At 57.9% G+C, this 11,757-nt stretch overlaps 1 protein-coding gene across 1 annotated transcript in view; it reads left to right on the forward strand.

Annotated features, from left to right (window-relative positions):
* TMPRSS13 (transmembrane serine protease 13) overlaps positions 1 to 11,757 on the forward strand; it is a 49,386-nt gene that overhangs the window by 27,956 nt on the left and 9,673 nt on the right. Inside the window, exons 2-8 of the mRNA XM_077777883.1 lie at positions 2,075 to 2,184; positions 4,900 to 5,104; positions 6,090 to 6,194; positions 8,566 to 8,604; positions 8,700 to 8,822; positions 9,737 to 9,866; positions 11,670 to 11,757. The exon at positions 11,670 to 11,757 is cut by the window's right edge and continues 8 nt beyond it. Of these exons, the coding sequence (XP_077634009.1) occupies positions 2,075 to 2,184; positions 4,900 to 5,104; positions 6,090 to 6,194; positions 8,566 to 8,604; positions 8,700 to 8,822; positions 9,737 to 9,866; positions 11,670 to 11,757 (800 nt within the window). The remainder of the gene's footprint in view (positions 1 to 2,074; positions 2,185 to 4,899; positions 5,105 to 6,089; positions 6,195 to 8,565; positions 8,605 to 8,699; positions 8,823 to 9,736; positions 9,867 to 11,669) is intronic.

Raw genomic sequence — 11,757 nt, forward strand, 5'->3', positions numbered from 1 at the left:
CACGTGCAGACTGAGGAGTCTCTCGGCCGCGGGCAGGTTGTGGGGGACCCTGCGTGGGCCATCTGCGTTCCATTCTGGGTCTTCTGCTTACCGGCAAAGGCCAGGGTTGAGCCGGTTCTGGACCCAGCTCGGCCCCTTGTATCTTGGGCTTTGGGCGAGAAGTCTCCTCTCTCTCTGTCCCCCACCTATTCAACACATCTGCTCTGAGGGTGAGTCCAGGCCACCCGGAGGGAGGCTGGAATGTCAGCAGCTGCTCTCCAAGAATTGAGGAAAGGAAACGAGTTGCTGCTACAGTAGGTTAGACAGCAGGGAGAACTTCTAGCAGGGAGGGGAGCAGGCTGTGAAATCGGTACAGAAGGATGGCGGTGGAAGCTTCTATTCCAGTGGTCCCCGGAGCATCCTGGGGTCCCCGGAGCGTTCTCTTCCCCGCATCCTGTGATGGTTCAGGTTGATGTTCGGAGTCAGGGAGGGGGGGCAGGACAGCCTCACTATTGAAGGCTGCTTGCTTTTGGTTGAGGGGCTGCCTGTCCATACTGCTGTCCCTGCTGGGGTTCATGGTTCCCCACATGGCAGCTCTCAGGTGGGGCTTGGGCTCAGGCCACTCTCGCCCTGGTCTTCGGGGCCCAAAACTGTACGTGTCTCCCAGCGGCTCTGACGCCAGAGGGCTTGCTCTACCGAGGCCAGGACCCCCAGCTCTTTCTTGCCTATTGCCCTGTCAACCCCCGACCCCCCACACGCCTGCTCCCCGGCCCTGGGCAGGCTCTGTGCCGGCCTGAGGCTCAGAGTGAGCAGCTCCAGAGTCTGGCTGGGGACTACTCATCCCCTTCGGGACTGAGCCCTAGATGAGTCCCATTTTACACGCCCCAGCTCTCTCTGGACCCCGAGAACAGGGACCTGTGGGGGTCTCCTGCCTAGACCCTTGCTTGCCTCAGGGCCTCTTCTCGTTGCTTCCTGTGCACCAAGGCCGCGGAGGGGCGCACTGGGACCGTGCAGGCGGAGCATTGGGGAGAGGGCTGAGCAAGGCTCGGGAGGTCCCCCCTTCTGCCCTTCTGGCTTCACCAGGCTTCCTGCTGTGCCTGCCCCGCCCCCACCGCGGCCAGCTACCCTTCTGGTCTAATTCCCTCCCCCGAGCCGAGCCTTCCACCATCTCCCTCTGGGCCCCCACCAGCTGTGGGCCCCTCTGTTCCTGCCATGGTGATGCGGTACCAGGACCAGGGCCACGGGGTCCTGATCAGGTGGGGACAACCCGAGCTCTTGAATGAGAATCAGAAGATTAGGATAAGTCCCTGCAAGCCCACCGATGAGTTCGGGGGCTTTGGGCATGCTCTCTAGTCCCCTGCTCCCGGCTTCATCCTGTGTTCATCGGGGATCATGGCTCCTGCCCGGTTTGCTAGCAGACTGTGAGAATCACGCGGAAGAGTGTGGAAGCTTTTACACACTGTAAGCCTCAAGGAAGGGAAGGAAGTTCGTGGGGACACTCGTGATACTGTGGGTCTAGACTCTCCCAGCCCTTTCACTCACCTGAGATGTGAGTTTGGGCACATTCTTAACCTCTCTGGACCTCAGTTTCAAAATCTGCTAAATGGGGCTAACACTAACCGCTGTAAAGAGCTTTGATGAGGTCAAGATGGGATCCAGCTAAGCACCTAACGGGCTGCCACCTTGGTTGTGGTATGACACACATTTATAAACCAGGCTCTTTCATGTGTATCCTGTAGCGATTGAGGGAAAGGAGGCGAGATCAGTCCCATCTTACGTGTGTGGAGATAGACTGAAGTATTAACTTACTTGCCCAAAGCAGCCCATTCAGGAATGGACGCAGTCATGTTTGAACACAGATTTTTCTATTTCAAGTCCATTGTCTTCAACAGACAAACACCCACTGTCACAGCTAATGGTCACCCAGTCCTTCCTTTACATAGGGCGTCTGTCACAACGATGCTATGAAGCAAGGTGATTGGCTCATCTTACGGTTATGGAATCTGAGGTACAAAGAGGTTAAGCCACTGGCCCAGAGTCGCCTGCTGGCGTGGAGAGTGCTTGATGACTGGCATCCCCCCTCTGCCGTCCCCAGGCTCCACCAGGTCCTGGCAGGTGCAGCACCCACCCGTGATTCCTGCCAGAAAGTTCCACGAGGCTGAGATCACTGTGGAACCCCCAGACCCCACGGCCAGGCTCCCCACGGTGCTCCCAGCCCTGCCAGGGCCCAGGGCTCAGTCCTCAGGCCATGTCACAAATGCAGAATGAGCGCCCCTATACAGGTGCAGGGAGAAGGCTGTCGGGGGCTCTTGCTACCGACTCGAGAAGGCAGGGGATCTCAGACACACATGGGCTTGGGGCGGAATCCTGACCGGGTGATTCTGGGTGGTCTGAGCTCTGAGCCTTGGTTTCCTCATCTGTCGAATGGGCTTCTAAAAACACCCAACCCTAGGGAACGGAGTGAGGACCTCATGAGACCACAGACATGGAAGTTTTTTGTAAATTGTAAAGTGCTATACACTGTAAACTATTATTTTATTATAACACATATGGGACTTGGCCTCCAAGGGCGGGGAAAGCTTATCGTGTGGGCAGAGCAGGGAGGGAAGCCCGGCCGGCCAGGTGAGCTGCCCAGTGCCAGGATCCCGGCAGGGGCTAAGGCTTAGGCCACTGCTGGTGGGAAGCACAGGGCTCCAAACAGCCTGGGTCTTAGAAGGGCCTTAGTCTGGGCTTTATCTCCCTAAGATGAGCTCGCGCCACCTGTCAGCCCTCTGGTCATGCCTCGTGGCTGTTAACGCTCATCCAGCCGGGTGCTGTGCGGGCCGGCGCAAAGGCAGAGAGAAATGACCATTCCCTGCCCAGCCGCCGTGTGCCAGATACAGGCAAGAGATTTTCCATTTTATCTCATTGAGTCCTCGGCATTATTAGTCCTATTCTACAGATTAAGAAGAAGGAAGGTTAGGCGGCTTGCCTGAGGTCACATTGCTGGATGGGGGATGGAGACCCGGGTTGGCCTGCCTCCAAAGCCAATGCTGTCAGCTGACGCATGCTGTAGTTTCCAGACATCCTCACCCCGCGTGCACCCCAAGGCCTGTTCCCTGTGAAGCATCCAGGGGCTCACCTGTCTTCACTTTGTGGAAGAATCTAGTCCCCGAATCCGAGCTCTGGCTCAGCTGTGTTAGCAGCAGCTGCAGCTGACCTTCGGGCCCCTAAACACACACAGGTGTGTCCCTGCTCGGCTGGCTGGGCACCTGGGTCCGTGTGTATTTACCCACATCCATTAATTAATCCCAGTAAGTCCCTGAGAAAATGGCTCCGGGTCCCTGCGGGCGGGAAGCCGAGTGTGGTCAGGGGCTTGAGATTCCTCCTTGAATTCATCTCGCAGCCTCAGAACAATGAGAGAGTGACCAAACCAGTTACCTCTGACTCTTAGAAAAGGGAGTTTAAAAACAAGCCCCCCCTCCCCCCACAGTAGGGATGATGGTGTTGCCTTGGGCCGCTGTTCTAACGAGGGAGACTTTTTCTTAACTGGTTTGCTTACTACTGTCAGATGTTAAGCGCCGTGGCAGGTGAAGGATGTGAACAGCTGCCCGCGGTCCCCGGCCTGTCCCCTCCACACAGCCCTGCCCACTGTGCCCCCTGCGTGGCTGTGCTGCCCTAACTGTCCCTGCCGCTCCCGCCTTCCTGGGCAGCCCAGTCAGTGCTCAGCAGGACTTAGGACGAGGGGCAGGTGCGGCCCCTGGGCCAGATCAATTCCCAGCTCCCCCTGCTGCCTCCGGGGAATTTCCAGAGGGGGCTTAAGAGGTAGAGATGGTGTAAGGGGCCAGAGGGAGGTGATGGGGACCGGGGGCCCTGGAGGACTGCCCACCGGCCCCCTCTTTGCTGTAGAGCACCCCAGAGGCTCCGCTTTCACGAACTGCCCCCTAAGATCAGCTGCTGCGCCGTCCGCCTCGTCCCTCCTCAAAGAGGCAGCAAAGCCTCGCGGTTGAGCTGGCCTTCGAGCCTGACTTTCTGGACACACGCTCTGGCCCTGCCACTCTCCAGCGATGACAGCTTGATCACCTTTGCTTAGTCTCTCTGCTTCTGTGTCCCCTGTGCAAAAGTGGGGGGTGGTGACAGGGCTGTTCTGAAGATGAAGGGGGTACCTCGACCTAAGGCTTGGGAGCAGGTGAAGTCCTCTGTGCCCATCCGTTAGAGTGCCAGATCTAGGTGAACAAGCACTCCACCTGCAGCCGGGGGGGGGGGGTTAAGGATCTCGTGCGAAAGGGGCGCACTCCTACCCCAGCCTACACCTTCTTCTGATTCTGCCTCCCCCCGTTTCCTTGGTGCACTGGTGAGTCGGCACCTGGGTGTGCACAACTGCATGCAGGTGCAGGGGCCTGAGCGCGAGGGAGTTCTGGGGTGCTGAGAATGGTGGGGTTCAAGCCAGGCCAGGGCTTTTCTTTAAGCAAGTGCTTTCCACCCTTTCCAATGACAGCTCATAGTACGAACGGGGTTTTCTAAATCCAGCGCACACAAGGGAAAGGGGCAGGGTGTGGGCTCACAGAAGTGAAGAGGGGCCCAAAGGGGACCACATCTCCTTGACCGACTCTCAGAGTGAAGGTCTCTAGACACATGTAGCCAAAGCAGGGGCCCCCCGAGGCCCAAGCAGGTGGCCCACTGCCCTCTGCCCACCCCGCAGGCCCCTGTGATGGGGAGAGAGTGTAGGGAGCTGGGGAGAGCAGGCTTTGTGAACCTGCACTCCACCCTGAGACGCTCTCTTCTCAGATGCTTCCCTGCCAGGGGGTGGCGGGCAGTGGGGGTGCCTCATCCCCGGCCTCTTGCCCTGGGCTGTTTATCCCCTGGCTCAGCAGGGCTGATGGCTGGCCGGGTGGGTTCTCAGGGCAGCAGCCTGAGGGATGCCCTTCGCTCTGTTTCCAGAATGCTTCCCCCGCACGGACGTCTCCAGCCCGGGCCTCCCCTTCCAGGTCAATATCCGGCAGGTCATCGTCTGCCAGGTCAGCCTCCACGACCTCCTCTCCGACGAGAGTGTACCTTGTTAGAGCAACTCCAGTGGGGCCCGTGCCCATCCGGGCATCTCCTGCCAGGCCGGCGCCAGCCACCAGGGCCACCAGGGAGAGCCCAGGTAAGGGGCACACTGCGGGAAAGGCAAGAGCTCAGGGAAGGAGTCGATGGGCACTCTCTGCGCTTCCTCTGCCCCCCGGGCAGTGATGTGTGGGAAGGAGCGGGGAACATCTGGGGGTGGGGGGGCAGAAAGGAGCCATGACAGGCAAGCCTGAGACAGCAGAAAATTGGGGCCAGTGGGGTAGGGGAGAAGAACCGGGTCCAAAGAAGCAGCTGTAGCTTTGGGGGCTGAGCAGCGTGGGTCAGAGGACAGATTTGGAGAGCAAGGGCTCCAGTTCTTTCCTTAGGCTGCCCCGTGGGTCTGCTGGGAGCCCAGGGTCCGCCTTGGAGCAGCGTCCTGATCACGGATCCATCTGTGGTTGAGGAGGAAAAGGAGAGATTCTGACCAGGCAGGTGCTCTCAACCCCCAGCTCTCCAAACTGGCTTCTATGACTCGGGTGCCGGCTGGAAGTCACAGCGGCCACATGGGCCTTGGGGCTGGCCCTGCCCATCCTTACGTTGCCCTCCTCCTGTCCTAGACTTCGGGCTGTCCCCACCAGCGCAATACAAACTGGCTGGAGGAGGATCTCTCTCCCAGTCTCCCCTTCTCAAGGGCTGGGGAGGGGACGCTGGGGGGGGGGTGGCCTCTGGAAACAGACACCCTTGACTTGAAACCTTTCGCTGCCATTCACTAGCCAAGGAACCCTGAGCAAGTTCTTTACCTTTTTGTGAACCTCCATTTCCCCGTGTATGAAATGAGCGTGGTAATGCCAAGCTCACACGGTGGCCGTGAGAATTAGATAAGGGAACGCTCGCAGATGCCTGGCTGACCCGTAGTAGATGCTCAGCGAAGGGGAACCGCAGGAATCAGGTGAGGCGGTGCCATATTCTGAAGAACAGGGGTCCTAATGGGGCCCCTCCAGGGCCAGCCTGCTCCCTTCTCACTCCTCCGCTGCACCGGACCTCCCCCAGCAGCCTTACCCTCCCCTGCTTCTGCCCCGTTCTAGGCGTCAGCTTGCCCAAGTTCACCTGGGAGGAGGGCCAGAAGCGGCTGCCTCTCATCGGATGTATCCTCCTCCTCATCGCCCTTGTGGTGTCGCTCATCGTCCTCTGTGAGTTTCACGGAGGGAGCAGGGGCGGGCTCCGGTCGTGGCAGGTTGGAGTGGGGTCCCCTGGGTGGGGGCAGGCCGCAGGGACACCCAGCGGGGAACACACGCTCGCCTGGCTTCCGTGCCCCCGCAGACACTCCCACAAATGGCCTTGGACCCCCGTGCCCCCAGGCCCCTTTGAGGAAGCCGGGTGAAGGGGAACCGGGCGCAGGCCTCGTTGGTGCTGCTTCCTGGGCGTCTTGCCCGGGAGAGCGAACCACTCTGAGCTCAGTGTCGGCATCTTCCAACGGGATTGAATTCATTCAGTTCATTTGACTTACTGTGTGCCCTGTCAGCGCTCTTAGAGGCTTCACTGGGTTTCGAGGAATAAATGAGATAATGGGCACAAAATCTAAAAATGCTAATTATTTTTTTAGAAATCAAAAAACAAAACAAAACAAAACCCAGAGTAGAGAAAGCCTCTCAGGCATTTTCAGACAATGGGATAAAGCGCTCAGGGGTTTACGCCTCCTTAACCGCCCCCTCCCCCCCCACATTCCTTTCAGAAAAGAGATGGAGGACATGATCTAGAGCTCTCTGCCAGGGAGCCCGCCACGGGGCGGGCGTAGCAGTGGGGGACCTTAGGAAGGAGCACACCCCACCCTCAGGGAGATGGCAGTCTTCCGAGGGACATGGCTGGAAATAATTAAGGTCAAAGGTGACCATTAGGAAGAGGTGACAGCTGTGTGGGCTGGGGCGGTAGAGGCCCCCTCACGAAGAGTCAGGTGATGGCCTGGAAGACGGGAGGGCATGTGGACAGGGGATCCGGGCAGGATAAGCAGCCGCAGGAAACGTCGGGGGCAGGTGGGCACAGTGGGCGCGGGGGGGAAAGGGAAGGGCCCCACGTGGCCGGAGAGGAAAATAGCATCTGCGGACGTGGGGCCATCTGTTCGGTGCAGCTGGGCCCCCCTGCTGAGAGCCTTACATGCCAGGCTGGGGGCCAGGCTTCTGTTGAAGAGCACCGCGTGGCGAGGAGCCGGCTGGATGGACACGCGGGCCAGTCAGGCTGCTCCAGGAAGGGGGCTAGGCAGGCAGTGTAGGAGGTGGTGTGTTGGTTAAGGGCACGGCCCCTCCCACCACAGCCTCCCGGCTCGGCCACTTAGCAGCTGTGTGACCACAGCAAATGAATTCACTTGGAGCCTCAGTGTCCCCACATGCCCGACAAGGTGGTGGCATCACTGTCACCATGTCCATAAAGGTCTCGGCACAGCGCCTGCCCCGTGGTGTCCACGGGATGCTCCAGCCAGGACTTGCTGCCCTGCCTTCCTGCCCCTCCCCTCACGGGGCAGTCCTCTGAGAGGGGGGTAGCCCGTGAAGGGTGACGTGGCCTCCAAGGGTGGGCCCCCTGGATAGAGTTAGAGTCATGGTGTGGTTTCAGAACGTTTCCTGGAGTCCCCTGACTGTCAAGGTAGCCCTTCCACATGCGGCCCCACAGCGTTCAGAGGGGGGCTGACCAGGGTTCCCCGGAGCCTCGGTGCCCAGGGCATGGGAGGGGGAAGACCCAGGGCTCAGAGAGGAGGGGCAAGTCCGAAACATTAGGTGCCATTGGTGCCTGGGTCTGGAAGGCGCAGACACACAAGGGTGACCTTCACCTTGGGAGATGGAGCGTGTGGTAGGGCCGGTGGGAGAAGCAGTGGGCGAGGCTGAGGCGTAGGCTGAGGCTGGGGGGCAGGGTGAGGAGTTAGACTCCAGTTTCTCGGGCATTCATGGGAAGCTGTCTCCAGTTGGGAGGGACGGGACTCCCAGTTTGGGAAGAGGTTGGTGTTGGAGACAGAGGGAGCCAGGAGGCTGATTTTCACACGTGGTTTGTGAAGCTTGTGCATTTGGGAATCAGCCACCTAGAGTTGCTCTTTGGGTGGAAAGACATTTAAAGGCATAAAGACAAGTAATGAGGCAAGAGCTGAGCAAAGGGGCCATCCCTTGTTTAGGGAAGAGGGAGGAGGCAGAAAATCCAGGAGCTTCTGGGACCAAAGGAATGGTCTTTGAGAAGACAGGGTGGCTAGTGATTGCCTGTATGGACTATAGACAGAAATGTGTCTGCCACGACCACAGAGCAGAGATGAAGGGATGTCAGAGGGGCCACACGTGGAGAGGGGTCTCTGGAATGCTGGAGGAGGCTTTCTCTGGGTGCCACTCTGGCCCACCTAGGGCATGGGAACTTCCAAAGCAGTTCCTGCCTCCATACCTCCCTCTCCCTCTGTCTCTCTCTTTGCCCCTCTCTCTTTCTCTCTCTCTCTCTTTGGGTGGCTGCTTGAGTCTGTCTGGTGCTACCCTGCTTGCAGGAGCTTTTCAGAGCATTCTGGAGCATTCCTGAGCGGCCTTTCTCTCCATACAGATGGGGGAAGAGAACCCCAGAGTCCAAGAGGGATTGCAGGTCGGTGTCTGAGAACGCCCAGGGCCTCGGGCTGCTTAGTGTCTGGTCTCCCCGGGGCTGGCAGTGACGCAGCTGTGTGTCTCACTGTTTTCCAGTCTACTTCTGGCGGGGCCACACGGGGATCAAGTACAAGGAGCCAGTGGAGAGCTGCCCCATCCATGCCATGCGCTGTGACGGGATCGTGGACTGTAAGCTGAGGAGTGACGAACTGGGCTGCGGTAAGGTCGCTGGGCACGAGTGTGTGTGCGAGAGCGTGTGTGTGCATGCTATTGCGTATGGGCTTGAATTGGAGGCAGTGGGCAGAGAGTCGGAGGACCTGGGTTCTCGTCACAGTAGACTAGGGTCTGAAACCTGGCTTTGTGTGCTGTGTGACTTGGGCAAGTCACTGACCTTCTCTGGGCTTCAGTTTCTTCATTTGTAAAATGAGTGAAATGGACAAGACTAGTGATTCTCAGAATCTGACCAACTCCCGAGTCTCAGACAAAATAGAGCTGCTCTGGCCAGAGGCAGGTGTGGGGTCCAGGGCCCCGTCCACATGCCCCTGCTCTTTGCCCAGCAGGTGACCCCTGGCTTGGCACCCCTGTGGTTTCATAAAGTCAGTTTGTAAACAGCTGGCCTCGATGAGCACAGAGAGCCCTTTCAGCGCTGATCCTCCGTGGTTTTTCGGTGTGTTGTCCTGCAGAGCCCCAAAGCAGGTGTCTGTGAGTGTGCATCACCTGTGTGTTCATGCGTATCATTGCCTGTAACCATGTCTCCCTGTGACCAAACACGCAGTCCGATCAGAGACCTTTTACCCCTTGTCACTCTCTCGTTCGGGCATGTCATTGCCTCTTGAGGTGATGGCTCCCGGCAGTGCTTACGCCGTTTCCCAGCAATGGCCCCCTGGGTCCCGTTGCAAGGAGAGCTCTCTGCCCCACCAGTCCCTGGCCTGGCTCTGCCTTTACTGAGTGCCTTAGGCTTCTGAGCCCTGGCGAGTGATCATTCCCTCCTGGATGTGGCTCCCGGACGTTTCCCGGGCACCGGCCAGGATCCTTAGGACAGGAGCCTCTCAGAGCCTTGCTCAGGACGGTCCTCAGGAATCTGGAGCTTCCTGAGTACTGAGAGCCCGCCCTGCCCTTTTCTTGCCCGGCAGTGAGGTTTGACTGGAGCAAGTCTCTGCTTAAAGTCTACTCTGGATCCTCCCATCAGTGGCTTCCCATCTGCAGTGACAGCTGGAATGACTCCTACTCGGAGAAGACGTGCCAGCAGCTGGGTTTCGTGAGGTAACCCCCTCCCCAGGGTCCTAGCTTCTGGGATGCCTCGGGCTCTTTGCAAGGGCCTCTTAGGCTCGCTGTGAGAAACTCAGGTTAAAAAGACCCTTGAAGGGGCACTTGGGTGGCTCTGTCCATCAAGCGTCCAATTCTTGATTTTGGCTCTGGTCACGATCTCACGGTTTGTGAGTTTGAGCCCCGTGTGGGGCTCTGTGCTGACAGCGCAGAGCCTGCTTGGGATTCTCTCCCGCTCTCTCTGCCCCTTCCCCACGTGCTCAAATGCTCTCTCTCAAAGTAAATAAATATATATATTTTAAAAAGATAAGAAAAGAATTCTCGGGGGCCAGGGATGAGAGCACTAGCTCAGGACACTCTTGAGTTATGCAAAGAGACAGTGGCCCTGGGAGGTAAGTACCACACGGGTAGCTGTGGTCAGGTAAAGTCTTCAGAATCTTTGGCTGTAAAGATTTCCAACCAAAGCTGATGCTCGTGGGTGGGGCGGGGAGTAGGGTTAGCACAGCCTTCCTGCTTGAGGGCTCCCCCATCCTTCCCTTACTTCTGGGCCGCATAGCCAACTCCATCCTCCCTCATGGGCTGCACTTTGGGAGTTCAGCAATGTGTGTGAGGTTATGGGGAGAAGGGCTTAGGATGTCACTGAGATCACTCTGCGGAAGAAGCACTTTGAGAACCGGGGCTCAGAGGCTGGGGCTTAGAACCTGTTCTCTGCCCTCGCTTCAGCCTCAGAGTTCTGATCGCGAGAGAGGGACCTAAGGGATCTGCCTGGAAGATAATAGTCATCTTTCATCATGGAGTCTAGAGACCTTATGCAAATCTGAGCCTCCCTCGGGCTTCAGTAGATAGTGGCGTTTATTCAAAGGATGTGATTGAGATTTTATATGTGCCAAAGACCAAGTGGCCCTCAGACAAGATCCCTGCCCTTAGGGAATCTCCGCTGTGGTGTGGGTGAGAGAGGCTCAAACCGATAACCATGACGCACTGTGACGTGTAATGATAAGGACACATGCGAAGCACTATATGGGCACGCAATAGGGAGGGGTCACCTGGCAGAGAGCAGGGAACAGAGGAGTCCCTGGGGAGAAGACCGGCTCGCACAGAAGGTGCATTCTCGTGCAAGGGGTATCGCATTCTAGAAATGCACGGAAGTGCCATACAGATAGGGATCCATGCATTACCCGCATCGGAATCACCTGGGGTGCTGGTTAAAATGCATCCCAACATCGGAATCTCTGGATTAGGATTTAGAACCTGCCTAACAGACGCCCCAAGGTGATTCCTATATACACTATAGTCTGAGGTCTCGTAAGCGACTACGAGGTTCTCAGACTGTAATGTACAAACCCCTCACATCTGAGGGGATCTTTAAAATGCAGAGTACGGCTCAGCAGGTCCGGGGTACGGCTACCGCTGGCCGTGGGTCACGGTTTGGCCAGAGAAGGGCCAGGTCAGTGTTTCTCGAGCTTGCATGTGCACCGACATCACCCGGAGAGCCTGTTAAAACACAGAGCCGAAGTTCCTGGTTCAGTAGGTCTGAGGTTCAGAGGACCCAAGAACGTGCATTTCTAACAAGTTCCCAGGTGGTGCGGATGCTGCTGTTTGGGAATGGACCGCACTTTGAAAACCACAGGGCTGGTGGGGACAGCTGTGGAATACGTGGGCAGGCTCTGAGTGTTTTTGGTCCTTAACTGCCTCTGGCCTCTCCCAGCAGGACTCTGATGCACGCAGGGGTGTGTGTGGGGGGACGGGGGCAGTCTGACTGAAGGGGGCTCATTCTTCTTTCCCTCCCCTCCCTTACAGTGCTTACCGGACGACCGAGGTGGCCCACAGGGATCTTGCTAGCAGCCTCTCAGTCTCCAAATACAACTCTCTCCTCCAGGAAAGCCTC

Source organism: Crocuta crocuta, unplaced genomic scaffold, assembly GCF_008692635.1.
Source record: "Crocuta crocuta isolate KB4526 unplaced genomic scaffold, BGI_CrCroc_1.0 scaffold271, whole genome shotgun sequence".
Classification (NCBI taxonomy): Eukaryota; Metazoa; Chordata; class Mammalia; order Carnivora; family Hyaenidae; genus Crocuta; species Crocuta crocuta.